The 22238-nt window shown below is 42.7% G+C and overlaps 1 protein-coding gene and 1 pseudogene across 1 annotated transcript in view; both read left to right on the forward strand.

Annotated features, from left to right (window-relative positions):
• Window positions 1-11269, forward strand: part of LOC140189844 (immunoglobulin superfamily member 1-like) — a 78344-nt gene extending 67075 nt beyond the window's left edge. The window contains exons 8-12 of the mRNA XM_072246150.1: window positions 2267-2294; window positions 3700-3743; window positions 5400-5440; window positions 6382-6466; window positions 10319-11269. Coding sequence (XP_072102251.1) covers window positions 2267-2294; window positions 3700-3743; window positions 5400-5440; window positions 6382-6447 — 179 coding nt within the window. The 3' untranslated portion in view covers window positions 6448-6466; window positions 10319-11269. The remainder of the gene's footprint in view (window positions 1-2266; window positions 2295-3699; window positions 3744-5399; window positions 5441-6381; window positions 6467-10318) is intronic.
• The window catches only part of LOC140189847 (histone H2AX-like), an 836563-nt pseudogene that overhangs the window by 627649 nt on the left and 186676 nt on the right, over window positions 1-22238 (forward strand).

Below are 22238 nucleotides of genomic sequence, written 5' to 3' on the forward strand. Positions count from 1 at the left end.
GATCTGTAACGAACCCGTTGATCCCGAATTGGTTTACTGAAATCCTCCACGAATCGGAACTTAAGATCCAAAAAATCAATGTAACCTTTAGATCGAACGAAACGAAACAGTTTCTCCTTGTCTTGAAAGTAATGAAAACGTAAGATGACATGTCGAGGTTTATCTGACCTAAGCGAGTATGATGGAACTCTGTGAACACGATCCAATAACGGTGGTTGGTCAGGAAATACAGTAGGAAATGCATCTTTTAAAAGTTGAGAAAAATACTTCATAGGGTTATCAGATTCAACAGCTTCACACACCCCAATCATTCGAAGATTCTGCCGTCGCATTCTGGATTCTAAGTCAGGGTTTTTAAAGGTCAGAAAGTCAAGTTTCTTCTTCATTACATTAATTGTTTCTTCGATTTTCTCCATCTTGAGCTCATTTTGTTGCGTGGATTTTTGAAGATCAGATATAGCCGACTGATGTTCCATAATAGATATTTGTATCTTATCGATTGAATGGGCAATTTTCTGGAAATTAATTGAAATTTCCTCACGAATCAGCTCCGTAATAGAGGTTGAAATTTCCCTTTGAATTAGCTCCGATATAGCTTTCAAAATCAGCGGTGGTTCGGTCGGAGGAAAATCGCTACCTTTCGGTCTAACCGGAGGTTTGCCGTCCTTCCCGTTTTTTCCATTCTTAGACATAGCAGACCTTAAACGCATCCGATTATCAAAGTGCCCAATTTATTTCAAAATATTGTAAAAGTCGATGCCTTAATGGTTAATTAAAATATAGCTGATCATAAGAAGAAAAACTCAGAGGTAATGGAGCGAGTCAAGAACACGACTTCACTCCATAAGCTCTACCGGAAGTCCCCTATCACTCTCTACCTCAAGCACACAAGCGCACTCTCCTTTTATCTCTCTCTCTCCCCCTCCCTCCACCCCCCTTCTCTCTCTCTCTCTCTCTCTCTCTCTGTCTTTCTCTCTCTCCCTGTCACATAAGATAAGTTGAGATACTGCATAAGAGCAGAATCAGACCATTTGGCCCATTCAGTCTGCTCCGCCTGTTCATCATGGCGGTTTCTTCTTTTCTCTCAGCCCCAATCTCCTGCTTTCTTCCCATAGCCATTCATGCACTGACGAATCAAGAATCTATTAAGCACTGCCTTAAGTATACATAAAGACTTAAGCTCTACAGCTGCCTGTAGCAACCAATTCCACTCTCTGGCTAAACAGAACCTTCTTCACCTCCGTTCTGAAAGGATGCCCCTCTATTCTGAGGCTGTCCTCTGGTCTTAGACTCTTCCACTGTGGGAAACATTCACACATACTCAAAAACACACGCTCGCATAGACGCTCCATCACACACACTTATACTCTCTCTTTCTTTCTCTCTCTCACTCTCTCAGTATCTGTCTGTCCGTCTCTCTCAGCCTCTTCCTTCCACCAACTCCGTTTCCCCCATGTTAGCAAGCACATGATAAGTAGGACCATTACGACATGAAAATGTAGCAGTGCTCCCACCATGGCATGTAGAACCTCGAAGCCCAGTTCATCAAGTCCTGAGTCCGATTATGTCTCAGTATTATGACAGGTTTTTGGCGGGGTGGAGCTGCGTGCCTAACAAAGAAGCTGTAAGACACTGCTTCCTTACAGTAGCCTGCAGGTGTAGCATCTGTCTAGGCCCTTCTTCACCCCGCCCCCAGTCGCCACCTCGATCAGGGCACGTGAAGCCAGGGGAGCAGGTGATGGATGGTTGGATGAGTAACTGGTGCTCATCACGTCCTAGTTATGTGACCACTGACGCCAGGGAATCTCAGAAGGGTGGTGATATGGCTAGAATCTCTCGTCTGGTCCAGAAGAAAGCAATGAAAAACCATTTTTGTGGAAAGATTTGCCGAGAACAATCATGGTCATGTATGGACCGTAATCGGCCATGTCATACAACACGGCACATAGTCGTGATGATGATCACAGTAACCCGGTTCTGACTTTGAATTCTGTATCTGAAATCAAATGGTAAGCTTCCTGCATCTAAGTCATGTTTTAACTCTTTTCTTTCCTTTTTTTTATGTTGGTTGCTTTAATTTCAACTTCCTTCTCACCTTAAGGGGCATTTTTGTATTCTTCAAGCATTTGTGGACTCGGTCAGCCTTTATTCTCTGCCAAGGAGCAGAAATTGCAAATGTTCATGTAAGCATGCTATTCTCTATAGTAGTATACCACTCATAACTGCATCGTTTTTAACATTTTCAAAACCTCCTTGTAATTTACAGGGAAGTGCAGAGGTCACGGAGACTGGAGGTGAGAAAGGATTTCGGCAGAACTAAATGGATAGAACATTCATATTCAATAATTGGGAAAGATTTTAGAATTTCGACCGTCATCTCGGAGCACTTTCACCCGATAGTCAGGAGTGTCAATTGTCAAGATGGTATTATGACGCAAATGATTTCCCGTTTTATCAATGTCCCTAGTGGCAGCTCCCCAAAGCGTTTCTCCAAATAGATTACATGCTCCACATTAGCCCTTCTTGTTGCGTTTTCGCGGGTTAAGAACGGCGACGGAGCAGTATGATTCAACGTTTATATTGGATAATGTTAGTGACGGTACACGATGGACAACTTATGGTATGATATCCAGGAGCCGCGCCCACCAAAACGAATGCACTCTTGAATGCCCGCAACCAAAAGGAAATGCTTTCCGCACGTAGGAGGCCCAATTAATTGACTGCGCGATCGATCGTCCGCATACGCACTCGCTACATTCTCACCATCTGATACGGTTCATAATTAATGTTGGCTGATTTTCCTCAGTATTTACCTCCCCATTTTTTTCACACTCCTTTGTGGGATCTTTAAGTGCTTTCACCTTTTGATGATAATTCGTTTTAATACCTGTTTTTCTCTTAATCCAATTTGGCCTCTCCCTCTCGCTCTACTCTTTAAACCACAAACTTCCCACTCCCTCTTCCCGCCTCGATCTGATATGGTACACCTCTAGCCGTCATGAGGTTCCCTCATTCGATTCTGGATCTTGAAAGCAACGAAGATATTACATAGATTGACTGAAGTCAGAATTGTCCGTGCCTCACTTGCTAATGTTGAGAGTATTTCCTGTGTTATCCTAAGTTCAAGTCCAGTTAAAGTTCAGGTTCATTGTCATTTCAACCGTGTACTTTCATAACGCCAAAGGAAACAATTTTCCTCCAGGCCAAAGTGCGCAGTAGAGTACATTTACCATAACTCACGCACAACACATATAATTTTAACACTGCCACAAATAATAAGCTACTTTTACGACGTAAGTTAACGTAAACAGTATGTCGCTAATTAGAACTTCATCTGTGATGGGACTGGGTGATGACAGTGAATGCCATACTTTTGCTCTTCACATCTATCATACTCGTCTGAACAATATTTGGACTCTAATTCTTTGCATTGCATCGAAGTCACAGGGTATCCTTGCACACGCCAAACAGTGAAGCACTTAAATCATTCGCCGTTTGTAAAGTGTACCGCACTTCAATTCTTCCGCTAACGTTATTTTCGTTTAATCCCATGTGGCTTTTTGGGGACAACTCAGTTACTGGGAAAGTTGTCTGCATATCAACCAGACCGATCGCCTCCATTGTTCTCCCGCCAGCTTCAATATCTTTGCGGTATCTCACAAATAAAATAAGTTGACTTGCAAATTTACATTCTTTCAGAACCGCTCCTCCTCCTAAAGACGGTCCCAATGACAATATCGTACGTAAGTATTGTGTGACACCTAGGATTGCACGAGGTGTTAATTGTATTTTATTTGTCCTTTCATGAGGGACAGGAGCATGTGATGTTATTAGAATGAAAGTGAGTTTGCAACGTTTTCGCGATCTCGTCAGTACGCTATGAACTGTGTTCAGAATTCAGTGCTAGGAATTAGCATTGTGCTGTCTCAGCAAAGACGTCGAATACTTTACAAATTGTATGCCTGACGCTCAATTAGCAGTCTGAGGGAGCAGAAGAAAGAGATCACCCATAATGCGCAGCAAGGGAGTACTGTATATGGAAAATGCTGGATCACTCAGGAGGTCCGTCAGCACCTGTGGGAATGAATCTGATCTTGAATATTGACATTCTTGCCATTTCCATGGTTACTGACTGAGCAGCTGAGTGCTTGCGCCCCTTGCGCTTTTTTGCAGAATTGCAGAATCATCATTATTCCACGTTTTCATCAATAGATCCAAGCGAATAAGAGGGATTTACTGTGCCCTCTGCTTTTCTAATGAAATGTGGGAGGAAATTGAAGCATGGGAGCAGTGGTGGGGTGTTTAAATTGTCCAAAGACAGCGCTGGGATTTGATGTCGAACCCGGTACCGAAGGCTGTGAGGCATCATCTGCGCCACGCTATGATGCCGCTTCCGAAGCGTTATGCACACTTCACTGATGTTGGTTTTTGAGAGCTTTAGGGGTTCGGAATCAGATCCGTTCAAAATAATCCAAAGGAATTTAATCTTGCGGATTGGAAGTGGAAATGAGAGCAGACATGAGGATGGAAATGAGATTCCTGAAGTTTTGTTTAGACGAATGGACTGGGATAGAACATGGCTGGCTATAGTTTACAATGTGTAAGACAGAAGTATATCCACTCTAGTCGAACAATACCTTTTGGAATAATTTGGTGAATGTTGAGTCTGAGATACCGTAAAATTCCATTGGCTTTTGTTGTCCTCTATACACCATGCCGAGAAACAACAGAGACATTGGACTATCAGAAATATATGTAGAAACATTTTGTTGTCTGATACAAGAACATTGCAGGAGAAATCGAACTGGATTCTTTTCGGCTTAATTGAGACATATCCTGACCACTCCGTTTTGGCGTAATGAAGCGGAATGGTGTCCCAAATAAACTGAAGGCATCCCGGCAATTCTTCGAGTAGTTTTTATTCTTCAGTGGTTGCCTGCTGATCTGATTAAACGGTGGCCCGTACATATTTAACTAGATATATATGTGTCATTTCTGAAGCTTCGCATGAGTATTGCATGCAATTTTGTTTCCACATAAACCTATATATTTACTCCTGAGGTATAAAGGAGTGGTTGCTTATCAGCCCGGTCCCGGTAGTCAGCATGGTTTCCTTCAGGGGAAATCTTGCGTGACAAGCCTGTAGGAATTCTCTGAGGAAATAACCTGCAGGATAGAAAAAGGAAAGTCAGTCGTGAATTTTCAGAAGGCCATTGACAAGGTGGTCAACGTAAGACCCGTGCGATTACAGGAAATGATAGCATGGGCAAAGTGTCCTACACAGCACTGTAACACTGACTAAAATTAAGAAATAAACATTGGCTGACTGGTAGGAAGCAAAAAGTAAATATTGAATGCAGAGCTTTAAACATTAATGCCTTGTTTTTATTTTTGTATAGTTGCTGATCTTAAGGAAATACCACGAAAGAAGAAACAAAGAGTGAGTTAAAAATTCGTTTTTCGTTATAACTTATGATTTTTACGTTCTTGCTTTGATAATGTTGGCTATTCATCTTCGAGCTGTCCAGTAGGTTTCTTCCAGCATTATATGTTTTGAAAAGCTTCCATTATTTATTTGTTAAACTTGAACGGATCAGCATACTAGCATTCAAAAGTGAATGACGTGGAGGCACATGTGACATCACGCAATTAATACGTGACTAGATTGTGAGCAATGCTTATTCCTTGACTTGTAAGGTTACGCCATCTGTAGTAACTGATGCGCAGGATCCGTTTTTTTCCCTTATTGGTGCCATGTCTAGCCCCGCAGTGTTAAAGTGCAGATAATTCTCTTTATTTCCAACGTGACTAACCATAATATCTGGAACGTGCAGGATATTCTCCAGTAACTTACTGTATAACTTCCCTGACTGAAACACTCTCCGTTGCCATAGTGGCTGTCGTTATTTTCGTCCCATTCTAAATATGAACTTGTTCAATGGTCTTGTAATTAAGAATTAGTACGTTTCTTTCGTTAAGTCTATGAGGCCAACAATCTAGGTTTGTTCCTTTTATTGGGTCACGCTCAGTTGCTCATGAAAAAGCTGAACCCACTTGGATGTTAAGACAGCAACCTTGCGCTGGCTAACGGTCCGCATATGCAATTAACAGCGCTCAAGCGACAGACTTTAAAAAAATACATATTTATTTATTTTTTGCACGTTTCACAATCTAGCATTTAAAAGGCCTTTCTAAGCAGTAATACCGTTCCGCTAATTACTGCACGTTCATTGCGCCCGCAGAACCTATTCCAGGCTGACTATAAACAATTTGTTGTTACCACTTATTATAACCGCTCATCTGTCGATAGACTGGTTTTCAACCATTACCGATAGATGGACGTCCAAATGATTCACAGACAAATTTGTACATTCTGCTCAGGGCAAGAAAGAAAGCTTTGAAACCCAAGACGATGATAGGACGCTCTCTGCAGACGTCAAGCTGTAGAAGGGACAATGGGTTCCTGGTAAGTTCATTCCTTATTTCCTATATTCTGTTTTCTCATTTAAATCTGGAGAGAATAGGGGGTATTCCTGCAGGGCCAGTGTTCTGTTCTGGGTATCAGATGTGGGATTTTCGAGTTGCCCACATTTCCACTAGATGCAACCAGATGCATCTCCTATGAGATCGTGGTAAGGAACTGCAGCTGCAGCTCAATGACCTTCGGCTTGTTAGGAAAAATGACGAGGTGACAGGAGCTACAGAGACGTAATCACCCATAGGCTAAAAGAGTCACATAAAAGGGTGACTGACCAAGAGTTAAATTGAACTTAAGAGGCAAAATTCAAAAGGGCGATTAATGAAGCACTGGTCGTGCCGTATTTAAATGCACGTAGCATTCAGAATAAGGTGAACGGACTCGCGGCACAACTAGAGACTGGTCGATACAAAATTGCGGGCATCACTGAGTCCTGGCTGAAAGAAAGTCATAGTTCGGAGCTTAGCATCAAAAGATATACTTTGTATCAAAAGGACAGACAGCAACGCATAGTCTGTGGTGTGACTCTGCTGGCAGCAGATGGATTTACATCTTTAGAAAGAAGTGACATAGGGTCAGAGAATTTGGAATCTTTGCAGGTGGAGTTAAGAAACTGTAATGGTAAAAAAAAATATATTATGGGAAACATTTATCGGCGTCCAAATAGTAGCCATGATTTGGGTTTGCGATTGCAAATGGATGGATCTGGAAAAGGCATGTATTAAGAGAAATGTCACATTTGTAATGGGGTATGTCAATATTCAAGGGGATTCGGAAAATCAGATTGGTGTGAGATGCAAGAAAGGACATTTCTTCAATGCTTCTGATATGGATTTTAAATAGTAGTTTCTGCTTAAGTATACTCGGGAAAAGGCTGTCTTATACTGGGTGTAGTGTAATAACGCAGATCTTATTCGGGAGCTTAACATAAACGAACACGTAGGAGACAGTGGTCATAATATGATTGAACTCAAACTGAAATTTGAGAGGGAGAAGGATAAGTGGACTTGTATCAGTATCACAATAGAATTACAGAGTCATGAGAGAGGAGCTGCTCAGGTGGCTTGGAAGAGGATACTGGCACTGACGAGGTCAGAGCAGAGATGTCTGAAGTTTCTGGAAATAGTTCACAAAGAGCAGAATAGATAAGTCCCACAGAAGAAGTTCTCAAATGGCAGCGGAAGCCAACCGTGGCTGACAAGGGAAGTTAAGGACTGCATAAACGCCAAGGAAATGGCATATAAGGTAGCAAAAATGAGTGGTAATTTAGTTGGATGACTGAGAAGCTTTTTAAATCCAAAACAAAGGCAACTGTAAAAGTGATAAGAAGGAAAACGATGCAATATGGGGGCAAGCTAGCCAATAGTATAAAGCGTGGTATTGAAAATTATTTACATTTATATGAAGAGTAAAGGAAAGGTGAGAGTTGTTGTTGGACCACTGGAAAATGATGCTGGTGACGTAGTAATGGGGGACAGAGAAATGGAGGATGAACTTAATGAGTACATTGCATCATTCTTCACAGTAGAAGATAGTGGCAGTGTGCCAGAGATCTGTGAGTGTCATTGCTATTACAAACGAAAACGTGCAAGGCAAACACAAAGATCTTTAGGTGGATCAGTCACTTGCACCAGATTGAATACACCCCAGAGTTCTGAGAAAAGTTGCTTAAGAGATAACCAAAGCATTGACTATGATCTTTCAATAATCACTTGATTGTGGCATGGCCCCAGACGACTGGAAGACCGTAAATGTCATCCACTCTTACCCCTTACATACTGTTCGGGTCACATGTGACCAGTTTTGAGTTTTGACAGCAATAAGAACACCCTAAAGTTCATTTTTCAGCCTAAATTTGATTACTTTCCCTAAAGTGACCCAAAATGCGCAGAAATAAAAATGTTTAAAAATTTTATACTTTTATACAGGTGCTACGAATTTTTGCACATTGAGGCAGTTCCGTGTCAAATTTGACCCGTTTATATTAAAATGGATTTTAGATATCTGAAACATTAACTAAGGATTAATCACCTATTTATTAATGTCAGATAGGCTATTTATACATTCCAAATAGATCTGTGGTTCAGAATTTGGTATAGACAGTTTTTATGAGGGTATTCTTGGGCCGGGTCAAAATTGACCCGGACCATACTGTGAAGGTATAGAATATGAACAGTATGTAGGGGTTAAAAACGGGAGGAAGGCAAGAGAAAAGAAATTGTAGCATTGTTAGCCCAACCTCAGTGCTTGGGCGTGCGTTGGAGTCTATTACAGAGGATGAGATTTCGGGTTACTTGGAGACCGCTGATAAAGTAAGTCAAAGCCAGCATAATTTCTGTCAAGGCACATCTTGCCTGACAAATCTGTTAGAGTTCGTTGAGGAAGTTACAAGCTGGGTGGACAAAGAAGTGGCAATGTATATCATTTACCTGGATTTTCAGAAGGAGTATAGTAAGGTGCCACACAGGATGCTGCTTAAAAAAGATGAAATTCTGTGGCATTACAGGAAAGATATTGGCATAGACAGAGGAAACACTGACAGCTAATGGAATTGTTGGTTTTGTGGTAAAGTTTGCATATGATAATATGATAGTTGGGGGGGGGGTTATTGCTGAGGAAGCAATGTGATTGCAGCAAAACTTAGGCATATTGGAAGAATGGAAAAAAGTGGTAGATACAATACAGTGTTGGGAAAACTACGATAACACATTTTGGTAAAAGGAACAATAATACAGACTATTATCTAAATGGGGAGAAAGTTCAAACATTAAAAGTACAGAGGGGCATAGGATTCCTCGAACAAGACTCCCAGATGGTTCATTTACAGGTTGAGTCTGTGGGAAAGAAGGAATATAAAATGTTTACAGTTATTTGAAGGGGAATACAATATAAAACCAAGGAGATAATGCCTCGGATTTATAAGACAGTAGTCAAGCTGCATCTGGAATACTTTCAACAGTTTCGGGCTCCGTATCTCAGAAAGGATGTGCTGTCATTGCAGAGAGTCCAAAAGAGTTTTGAGCCTGTACTCACTGGAATTTAGATTAATGCGGGGAGATCTCAGTGCAACCGGCGGAATGTTGAAAGGGCTTAATAAGGTAGATATGCAGCGGTGTTCCCTACGGTGGGGGTATCTCTAACTAGAGGACACTGCCTCTAAATTGAGGTACCTTTTTTAGAACAGAGGTAAGGAGAATGTTTTCTAGCCAGAGAGTGGAGAATCTGTGGAATGCTCTTCCACAGACTGTGAGGGAGGTGGTTATATTAAAAGTTACTGTTGACATTTTCCTGTTTGGTCAGAGCATCAAAGGATATGGAGAGATGGCAGGTGTATGGGCTATAGCGCGATCCAGGATCAGTCATTATGGAATGGCAGAGCAGTCTCGAACGGTAAACGTTCTGCTCCTTTGTCTTACAGTCCTACATACGATGGGTCCACTTCACAAGGAGGTGAGGTGCCAATCAAGACTATGTGTGAAATGGGCAATTTTCATCTTACCTCATTACATTCCTTTGAACAAGCAGCACAAAATCAAACCTATGCATTCTGGTTACCGGATGATGAGGTCGTCCCCCATTCCTTGTTTCTCAAGTAAAATGACGTCTGTGTCCCCTGTTAATGGAAAATATAGACAACTGGAGAAAACGTTAACTATTCGGACTCTTGGATTCTGCCCACCATTGAACACTGTCATATATAATACCGCCTTTGAATTACATTTTGCCATCTTCACTGCAATTGGCGTGGGAAGAGCTAAAGATGGCGCCACAGGTTTTTCGGTCCTGGGCGAAACAGTTTAATTCTTCTCTTCTCATGTTTCTTTCGTTTTCCTTTCCAAGGTGTCTGAGGTCGTCTCGGAGTCCGTGATTTATAGTTCCAACTGAAACTACGGTTTCTCATGAGTGGTGTGTTCTCGCTGTCGGATCTCGCCGAACGGCCTGGCGTTTTGATGTCTCCTGGTGCGTCCTTGAAGACGACACGATCCCTCACCAATATCTCCGAATAATGCTTTGCGGCATATTGAAATATCGAGACAGTGAGCATCTGAGGACACTGCACTCGAGTAATCTCTCTCTCTCTCTCTCTCTCTCTCTCTCTCTCTCTCTCTCTCTCTCTCTCTCTCTCTCTCTCTCTCTCTCTCTCTCTCTCTCTATTTCGGTGGAGAGTGAGAGTCTCTTGGTCTTCGAGTCGGGAGGCTCGGACAAGCGACGTGGCAGATAGTAATGTCGATGCAGTGAGCTGTTGGTGTTCACTCTCGTTGTGGCAGAAGCGATGTATCTCTCTCTCTCTCCCTCCCTCCCTCGCTAGTGAAAGAGAGAGAAGAGAGAGGGGGAGAGAGAGAGAGAGAGAGAGAGAGAGAGAGAGAGAGAGAGAGAGAGAGAGAGAGACTCTCTGAGATGTCGTTGTCTCTGAAGAGACAGTAGCTTTTGATGAACCTAGATCATGGTATTCGGGAGCTTTACTATTGTTTTACTGCTGGGTGGTGAGTGGTTAATGATGTTTCTGGAGCCATTAGAGGGAGGCAGGAGGGTAAAATATTATGCTGTGGCTTGTGCGTGAAAGGGGGTGTGGGGAGGCTTTGGGGTTGTAACTTTTTCTGTTGTTCATTCTTTGGGTTGTTCCTCTGTTTCGTGGATGTCTGTGAAGAGTAAGGATTTCAGCTTGCATAATGTCTATATTCCCTGATATTAAATTCAAACATTGATTCCTTTCATACCTGCATAGCTCAGTCTCAAAAAGTTGTTTCTTTTTTTTTTTGAGTTTATATATTAAAGCAAGCTTTTAGTGAATTACGTTTACCTCTTCATTGTGCGTGTGTAAGTAATCAGATTGAATGACACTGCTGGAGGAGCCTGTAGTGTGTTAGATTGATTCCCCATTTTCATGACATTTTCAGCATTTATCATTTTCAATTTGTTGGTCTTTAATTGTGTATTTTTAATTTTTTTTGTCTATTAACAACCTGGTCCACTATTGGTCATAAGGAACTGTTCTATTTCAAGGACGAGGTCACCACCTGTGGGCTAGGCTTCCTTGCCAACATCCAGTTTGTTCAGTTCGTGGTGATGTATCGCATGGACGGCCATGCTCTTCCATTGGTTAACTTTTTCTTCGTGTTTCTGTTTTTTTTTTTATTTTCGTTTATGTTTGGTAGTGTGTACTTTGTTTATCATTATTATTGTTATTATTTTGAAGAATTCTATTTCATTTTGTATTTGCACAGTTTGCTTTGTTTTTGCACATTAGCTGTTGCCCCTCCTGTCGGGTGCAGTCTTTCATTCATTCCATTGTTGTTTTCTGGTGTTTACTGTGATTGCCCTCAAGAAAATGACGCTCAGGGTTGTATATGGTTACATCTATGCACGTTAATCAAGCAAAATACTTCGAACTTTCAACTTTGAAATACTAGACAAGATATTCAATCAGCTAAACGTCAATGCAAGTATTATTTTTTTCTGAAAGGTGGGAGAAAGAAAAGAGATTAAGCAACGCATTGATGCAAATTGGTTAAAGATAAGTTCCTTCTGATTCTCAGTAGGCAATGTTTTGGTGTTCACGTGTGCAGTATAAACAAGCTCAAAAAAGGAGAAATTACATCCCGTATCTTTTTAATAAAACTGGACAATGTGCAGACGCTGAAAGTGTCAAACTATTTACAGGACAAAACGAGACAGTTTTCCAAGAGTAAACGACTCAGGATTTAAGATTTAAGATTTGTATGATTCTTTAGGACACGAGCAACGGAAAAAAATACCCTCATAAAACCAAATCGAAGAAAGCAAAAATCAATAAATAGATGAATAAATAAACATAGGCAATCCAAATGACAAACCGTAAAAGTAACTGTTATATCCTGCACTTAGAATGGTTGTCTGCGCATAAATTGGCTCTTGGTGAACGAACCCCGACTCCTTGGTCAAACTACACCACGGTGCAGCTGGGTGTTGGACGTCCCAACCAACTGACCTCTGGCAGTTCAGGATGCACAACAGCGACACCTGTTGTCAAACAACGGATTAGTGCAAAAGGCTTATAAGACATCGAGGGATATGAGGAAGAATGCTCGCACATTTATATATCGGATGGATTCTGAAGCACATTGACTGGAGATTGGTGAAGGCAGGAATAATCAAGGAGATACACAATTTATTGAGAAGGTAATTCCATAGGTAGCAACACACATCAAAGTTGCTGGTGAACGCAGCAGGCCAGGTAGCATCTCTAGGGAGAGGTACATTCGACGTTTCAGGCCGAGACCCTTCGTCCTGACGCAGGGTCTCGGCCTGAAACGTCGACTGCACCTCTTCCTAGAGACGGTGCCTGACCTGCTGCGTTCACCAGCAACTTTGATGTGTGTTGCTTGAATTTCCAGTATCTGCAGAATTCCTGTTGTTTGCGTTAATTCCATAGGTAACTTGATTGCACTTACGGAACGTGACCGTGATCAGATGGCGTTTCTTTCTCCAAAGTTATCCTACACTACATTAAACAAAGATGTTTCGAGTTTTCAAAGCAAATCGCTGAACATATTTATAATACAATTGTTTATCTGGAATAATCACAAACCACACGGATGATGTCACTGCATCATCCGAAAAGAATAGCTCACCTTGGAGTCCAGAAGCACTTTCCCTCTTCGTTGCGATAATTGCCACTGCACCTTAAATGAAATGCTCGCACACATTACCTTTGCTGCCGCAGAACAAAGAACAAACAAAGAAACAAAGAACAAAGAAACTGGAATTTTATTTTGATAAATGTTAATATAACGTGCCGCGCAGTTTTCAGGCCGTGTAAATTTTGCCTGCTCAGAGCAATAGTTAGTCCGTCCTGCTGTAATAGAAGAAAAATTAGAGGGTATGTTGACTGGAAGAGTAGCAATGTCTTCGGAAAGAGGAGATCGATGGGAAGTACTGGGATTGTTAGAGAGTGGTGGCTGCTTTCTTAGATTACAAGAGGATCATTATCGATTCGGGAAACGGGCCGAGCAGTAGTAAATGGATTTCAGTTCAGATACAGCAGACGATACAATCTGAAAAGTTAAACGAGCATCTGATTCATATTGATCCGGATAATCTGGAAAGAGTTCAGAATTGATTTAGAAAACGTTACCAGGATTTGAAGGTGCATGTTACCGGTTGACGATGATGGGTCTTTAATCCTTGGAATGAATAAAGGGCGGCAATGTAGTAATGTTTGAAGTGAAGAGACTTCCAGATAAGACGAGCAGTAAGAGTAGTTTTACGGCTTTGGGGTGTCGAATCAAATCGGCACAGATGACAGGCGAGACGGGAAAGGTTTTAAATAGGCCTAAGAGGTTACACTTTTTTTTACCAGTACGAACGTGAGTCTATGGAAAGACTTGACTGGGGCAGACAATGAAGCCGGTACAATAATACCATTTAAGAAAAAAGTTGGATAGGTAATTAGTGGGTGAGGGCTTGAAGGTGTAATAAACCGTACGCATGAGACTGGGACACACTGAGTTGGTGGTGGCGGTGGAGTGGGAAGTGGACGGTGGTTACATAATGCTGTTTGCACTCCCATTCACGATGATTTTTCATCTGGACTTTCGCCGAAACCTGAGGAGAAAGTCTGACGGCAGACGCAACGTCACACGATTTTTAGATAAACCAGATTTAGCAATGACCTCGGAAAATTTCTAGACGATTGCTCCTTAATAGCATCAACATAATTTATCGCATCCAGGGCTCTGTGCTGCAGTGTATGTTTAAATTCTGACTATCAGAAACTCGTCCGAACGGGAAAAAAATACACTAAGTGGGCTGTTTCTTGCCTTGTGGTTGCATTTCAGTCCCACCCTATTTATATACGGTCATCCGGTAAGGAGTAAGGGGGCATTGAGCAATGAGAATGTCCTTTTCAACTTATTTCTAGGGCTGGCGAAATCAGCCATCGGTGGGTCTTGGAAACGGGTGGCGGAAGGATCTGCCTGGGTAGACACGCTGGCAATGTTCAGGGGGTATATTCGTGCTCGGGTAAATACTGAGAAGGAACATGCGCTCTCCACTGCGCCCATTGAGGCGTTTCAGGACCCTTTGGCTCCGCGGTAAGTTATTGCCGTCATTGATAAAAATGGAAATATTTTAGTTTAATGTCTATTGTCCATTGTAGTGCAGTGATTGTGTTAGTCACTGGTTTGTATATATGTCGCACAGAATTTGTAATAAAGGTATTTTGTATATTAAAAAAGGGGTTAAGTTCAACTGTGCAGGAGAAGTTTGAAGTTGGAAAGGTCAGAATGATAAATATGATACACACAGGGCGATGGGATATAATCAAGCCTCTACCGACGTTTTGAGCGAAAAGGTGGTATATAATTTTCCAGAGGGAATTTCACCCCGCAGTGTTCAACTCTTCCCTCAATTCTTTGCATTACAACATAAATAAACGTATTGGTGTAGGTACTGAGGAGCTGTGACATCCCGGCTCCGGCATCAGTTATGTAGTAATAGCCGGTGGGGCTGCTTACATATGATATCTTTGCAATGATCGTAAAGAATTGAAAGACAACCTGTGTTACCCACAGCAAAAATAAAACCTCCCATGATACTGAAGAGCAGCAGATGGACTTCCTGCGGTTCTCCAGCTCGGGGTTCTCGCTTTCCTTTTCCCCAAAGCCCCGGCGTACTCTGTAGTCTGCGACAACCGGTGTTGCCGTCTGCACGTTGAGCAGCAGGATCAGAGAGAACGGAACACAAGTGGCTAAGGTGCGATGAATGAGAACATATGCGACCCACGCAACAGAAAAGTTCGTAACACAGTGCGAAGGAAAGATTATGAAACACGTAGTAATGTTCGTACAGAAACCATCGCAGCTCACTCTCCAAACAGTCCAGCACATTCACTGTCGCTATAACCGCAGTCGCCGTTCTTGCGGTGCAATTTTTTTTCAGCTTCTGAGAACAAATGGCCACCAACCGATCGAAGGTGAAGGCGACTGTCAGCCAAACAGAGCGCGGTGCTTGTAAACACCAGGAGACAGATCGAGGCTCAAACAGGAGTAATACTTAGGAATGTATACCGGAAATAGATCAGTGTAGTCCATTTCGAAAACAGATCATTAACTATGATCTGGAGTTCGGGCGCGTTTATGGTCACCAGACAGCGGGTGATGCACTTGGACAGTCCGCACTTCCCTCGGCTCAGGATCACAATCGCCAGCAAGTTGAGTGTAACAGAGGGAAAAGGAAGATGGCAAGTATTCTACAGACACGGAGAGGCAGAATCACCTTGCTACTGACCAGGAACTGTAAAATTACTATCATTGATTACACAATGGTAATATCCCACTCTCCAACATTAGCCATTGAATCTCGCACTGCACATTGAATGTTGCGCCAGGATGTACCTACACCTCAGGGACTGCAGCGGTTCCAGAAGGTAGCTCATCGCCGTCTCAAGAGCAACTAGAGATGGGCAATAAATGCTGGCTTAGAAGGCGACGCCTACATCCCGTAAAGGAATAAATAATAAAAACAAAGATCTCACTTAAGTTGCAGAGGGCCGAGCAGTGCTAATGCGCACGCTCCTTTTCCAAGGCAAGAAGAATCAAGAACATGCCGACGTAGCTTAAGGTGAGATGGCAGAGACTTAACAGGAACGCAAGGGTCAATTTTATTCACACAGGAGAGTGGTCCGTATATAGAATTAACGTCCAGTGAAACTGGTACTGAACGATAACTGAAGGTATTCGGGCAAATATATGTATAGGAAACGTTTAGAAGGACCCTGGTTCCATGCGATAAATTTGAACTATCTGAGATGGGAATCTTGATTCACTTGGATCAGTTTAGAGAAATGGTCCTTTTCCGTGGCAGATAAGTCATTACTCTTTGATTGTGTGACTCTGTTAAACCATTCACCACTTCTCCACCTGCCGTGGTTAGTGGATGGATATAACAGAGGGCTCAGTTTTGTTTCCACTTCATTAGAACAGACTGGCCTGCTGTGTAGTCGGCAGCACATAACAGGGAAGTACTCACAAAGACGGTGGCCCAGTAGCAACCCATTTCAATTCTACTTCCCATTCCTAATCCGATATATCAGTCCATGGACGCGTCACTGCTACGAGACCACACTCAGGCAGGAAGAACAACACCTTATATTCCGTCTGGGTAGCCTCCAACGTGAAGGCATGAACATCGATTTCTAGAACTTCCGGTATTTGCCATTTCCATTCCCGTTTCCTTCTTTCACCTTATATCCTTCCCTGCCAATCAGCTTCCTCTGGTTCTCCGCACTTTCCCTTTCTTCCAGGGCCTTCTACTCTCTCCCATCATATTCCCCATTCTCCACCCCTTTATCTCTTTCATCAAACAACCTCCCAGCTCTGTACTTCACCACCCCCTCCCGGTTTCACTTATCACCTCGAGTTTCTTCTTCCCCTCCGCCCCTCCCCACATTCTTGCTCTGACTTCTCGTCATTTTTTCCAGTCCCGATGAAGGGTCTCGGCCTGAAACGTCGACGGTTGCCTCTTTTACATAGATGCCGACTGGCCTGCCTAGTTCCTGCAATATTTTGTGTGTGTCACAGAGATATAAAAACTTTCTAATCCCACAGTTAACATATCACACATGGCACATTACCCTTACGGCAATCACTCTCACCCCTGTATAGAGATCACTTTCATCCGAAGCCTTCCTGCCGCCTGCAATTCTGTTAAACTAAAGAACATTCTTCAGTTGAACTTTCTTATTCTGACGGAGGACTCTCAACCTGTAACTCTGCGTGACTTACTGAGCGTTGCTGCATTACCTGCTTTTGTTTTGTATCCCTCCTGCCATCTGACAAAAGGCACCGAACCTACTGCCCTCTGCTGTGCCTATTGTCTTGATTATTATTTACTGTAATATCTGCACTGTTTTGTGCACCTTATGCAGTCCTGGGTAGGTCTGTAGTCTAGTGTAGGTTTTGTGTTGTTTTACGTAGTTCAGTGCAGATTTTGTATTGTTTCTTGAAGCACCATGGTTCTGAAAAACGTTGTCTCGTGTTTACTGTGTACTTTAGGAGCAGTTATGGTCGAAATAACAATAAAAGTGACTTGACGTGAGGTTTCACAGAATTATTTCCATGACAGTGAAGTCCTCACAAAGACGGTGGCCCAGTCGCCATTTATTTCAATTCTACCTCCTATTCCCATTCTGACATGTCAGTTCACTGCCTCCTCTGCTGCCGCGATGAGGCCACACTCAGGTTGGAGGAGCAGCACCTTGTATGCCGTCTGGGTAGCCTCCGAAATGGCAGCATCGATTTCTAAAATTTCCTTTAATTGCCCCCACCCCCACTTGCAGCATTTCCATCTCTATTTCTCACTCTCGCCTTGTATCCTTACCTGCTTATCACCTCCCTCAGGTGCTCCTCCCTCTTCCCTGTTTTCATGGTCTTCTACCCTGTTCTGTCATGTTCCCCCATCTCTATCCCTTTATTCACCTGTCAACTTCCCAGCTCTTTACTGCACGCTTTCCCCTCTCCCACTTTCACCTGTCATCTACCACCTTGTACTTTTCCGTCCCCTCCGCCCACCTTCTTGCTTTAACTTCTCATCTTTTTCTTTCCAGTCCTGATGAAGGGTCTCGGCCGAAAACGTCGACGGTTGACTCTTTCACATAGATGTTTCTGGCCTGCCGAGATTCTCCAGCATTTTGTATGTGTTACAGGGAAATAATCAACTAGTTCGTAATCTCACAGTTAACATGTCACACATGGGACGTTACCCTTACGGCAATCACTCTCACCTCTGTACAGGGATTACGTTCGTCCTAAGCCTCTTTACCGCTTGCAATTCTGTTAAACATAAAGAACATTCTTCAGTTGTCCTTCCCTGCTCCGACAGAGTGCCTTCAATCTGTAATACTGCGTGACATATTGAGCGTTGATGTATTTCTTGCTTTTATGTTGTATTCCAGTGTCTGACCCTAATTTTTCGCTATTATGGATTACGCATGGCCCACACTGAACATTCCTGACTTGCCTCTTTGCATGCACAGTAACACTCGCTGTAGAGAATAGTCATTACCGCTAGATAGCGCATGTTCTCAATTATTGACATGCCGACAATGGAGTTCATATCTATCCTCTCCCATTCACCAGCAAGTAGTCTGATTGAACTGCTGATTATGATATTTCATAAACATCGCGAGAATCTCTCTTTCTGCCATCCATCAGGCAGTGTGCTCCATATTCATGACTCACTCCTTAGCATTCATACGTATCACCATCACTCGGTATTCACGGGAGACTGTCAATTGGAAAATGACTATATGTACAACGTGGGATAATCGCAGGACAGGGGCCAAAAATCCTACAAATAGTCGGGGCTCTTTCACCCTCCTCCACGCTCTCGATCTTCCGATCAATTACGTGTTCTCCCCGCCGGTTCCATTTTCTCAACTCCACCCTTTATTCCACAGTCCACTGGCTTATCGTATTTCTTCTTCGGCCCTATTCCCCGTCAATCTACAACCTCCCGACTTCTTTCGTCATTCTAGCTCTCCCTCCCCAACTTCTGACTACTGTTCCCCTCTCATTTGCACTCACCTGCCACCTGTCTCGCTTCAACTTGCCCACAACCTTTTTTGCAATGGTAACCCCCACCCCACATAGTTTCCTGAAGGGTCTCGACCCGAATCGTCGATTGTCTATTTTCCTCCAATGCATACTAAAAGCTGGAAGAACTGAGCAAATCAGATAGCATCTATGGAAAAGAATAAACACTCCATGTTTCGGGCCGAGACATTTTATCCTCCAGTATTTTATCTGCGTTGCTTGGACTTCTAGCATCTGCAGACTTCCATTTCTTGTCTATTCCCGCCCTTGATGCTGCCTGGCCGGCAGAGTCCCTGCAGGATGTTGCGTAGTTTTCCCCCAGTGCGAGTCAGACATGTATAAACCTCAATTCAGAAGTCGGTCAAAGTAAATGTTATCAACGTACATATATATCGACCCTGAGATAAGTTTTCTTGCGTCATTCGCAGTAAATGCAAAACAAAACAAAAAAAAATCACGGTCAAACCAAGAGTAAGTACACACAATGAAAGATGAACAAACAATGTGCAGAAGGCAACAAACTGTGCAAACACAGCACAACAACACGATAGTATTCATTAATAAATAAACAAGAACTATCGAGAATATAAGATGAACAGTCCACGAAAGTTGATCCATAGGTTGTGGGATCTCTGCTGAGGTGAGGGAAGTTAAGAGAAATTGTACCCTCTGAGTCTAGAGCCTGATGCTTGAGTGTTAATAACTGTTACCGAATCTGGAGGGGCGGGACCTAAAACTCCATTTGTAGGCTTTTCCGTTCAAGCACATTGGTGTTTCCATGCCAAACCGTGATGCACCAGTGATGGAATTATCTTTACTTGTCTGAATGAGTGCAGCTTCAACATTTCTCAGAACTTTAACACCGCTCATCACATTGCAATCGCTTCATCGGAATCCTATCCACAGTCACTCGAGCAGTGACGTTCCAAGGTCACTTGAAGCTGCTAATTTTCTCAGCCTGAAGCAGCGATTATTATCTATTGTTTTCAGGGACTCGAGAATAGCATTCCTATATTTTCTTTCGCGTTTTTGTCCACGCTCGGCGCACATTCATGCTAATTGTTTGTACTTGACCTCGTGAGATCTAATTCTCTTCATCGAATGTACGTGTGCAAAGATTTTCGTTCAGAGCAATGCTCTGCGGTATCGTGTCATTGGTGACGTGTCCCAGTGTATATATCAAAAGCTAGAAGAAGGATACTTCTCAGAGTGTGGATGTCACCGTTCCTGCCATAATTGGATATCCAGTACTCTATCGGATTGAAGACATATACTATCCTGCTATATCCTGCGATTACAGTAATTGGAGTTTCGAGTAATGTGCCATCTTAAGACTGATGTAATAGATGTGTTACCATGTTGAGATTGCTATTCCTGCGCGATTTCTTTTCTCTTTTCCCAGAGTTTTTCCTCAGTGCTTACGCTTAGATTTAAAAACGTCTTTACATTGATGCTCATTGCACAATGTACGGTGTCAAACAACTTCCCACTTCTCTGCTCCCTTACGTCAGTGTAGCTGTTGTTTATTGTCTGTGGTAACTGCACTGAATCAGTATCGATGTAACGGTCAGTACTTGGCGTCCCTGCAGCTAATAGTGGGTTTATCTTGGGGACTAACGATGACAAACGGGGCGCCACGGTAGTGTAGCAATTAGTGCGACACTATTACCATAAGACCATAAGACACAGGAGCAGAATTAAGCCAGTTGGCCCATGAGTCATGGAATAAATAGCACAGAACCGGCCCCTTGGCCTAACTCAAACACAAGGAAATCTGCAGATGCTGGAATTTCAAGCAACACACATAAAAGTTGCTGTTGAACGCATCAGAACTGGCAGCACCTCCAGGAAGAGGTACGGTCGACGTTTCGGGCCGAGATGCTGTTTGGCCTGTTGCGTTCACCAGCAACTTTTATGTGTGTTCCTTGACCTATCTCGTCTGCTCGGACGGGGATAACTATCCACTCTCTTCCAATCAGACGGAATTGTGTTTTTAGAGCTTTCGTTGCATCCAGAGTAGTGGCTGAAGTTTAAAATGTTAATTGCAGCCGATTCCAGCACTTGCTTTGACATCTTCATCATGTTAACCTACTTGTCTGCCTGATTCCCCTGGCGCACGCTGTAACTTTTCCATGTGTCTTTAAATCTATCTTCTCCGTTACGACGGGAAGAAAAAGATTAAACGGATGTACCAGATCTCCGCCCCTCATGCATTAGTAAACCTCTACAATGTCACTCCTCATCCTCCTCAGCTTCCTGGAGAACAATCTCAACCTATCCAGTCAGTTTTGTTAATGTAATGGCTCCGGGTCAGGTAACATCCTCGTGAAGCCTCTCTTACATCTTTCTGGATATGTGATATTTTCCGAATCTCGGACTTCAGGAGAGAACAATATTGCTAGTCGAGCGGAATTGAATTATTGTCTGTGTAGGTGAATTACGTTAAAGCTTAATCTCGTCTCGGCATTTTTTTATCCGCGTGCATCATATCAAGTAACATCAATATCAAGTAACATCGCACTACTGCCATCAAGGAAACGTTACAGGAGCCCGAAGACCCATACTCCACGCTTTATGAACAGCTTCATCCCCACTGCTGTCCGATTTCTGAACAGTCCAAAAAACTATGAACACGTCATTGCTATTTTTCATTTGCACTATTAATTTACTTACTCTTCTTTACCTGTCTAGTACTCTCAGAGACTACTAGACAGGTATATGGAGGAATTTAAGGTGGGGGGTTATATGGGAGGCAGGGTTTGAGGGTCGGCACAACATTGTGGGCCGTAGGGCCTGTAATGTGCTGTATTATTCTATGTTCTATGTTCTTTGTAACATATAGCATTTTTCTTAAGTCTTCCATAATAATGAAGCCACATATCAACACTTTTTCGGACACAGCTCAGAGTGGATGATATATACTCATATCTAGAGGACTCAATATAGATTTATTAATAACTGTAAAAGTGTCCCTCATGTCTGTCAGAGCGCTATGGCTTTCAGTTAGATTTGTATGAGATAATATGTCATTGGGAAAATAGGAAGCAATGATAGAAAACTCTGATAAATAGACGGACTGAATGGTCTCCCTCTCTGTCATGAGGAGCTGTGACCCGTTTGAATGATTTTGCTTCGATGAGATCGCCCTCCATTCTGTGACTAATCTTAAGTCTAAATATAATATAATA

Source organism: Mobula birostris, chromosome 29, assembly GCF_030028105.1.
Source record: "Mobula birostris isolate sMobBir1 chromosome 29, sMobBir1.hap1, whole genome shotgun sequence".
Classification (NCBI taxonomy): Eukaryota; Metazoa; Chordata; class Chondrichthyes; order Myliobatiformes; family Myliobatidae; genus Mobula; species Mobula birostris.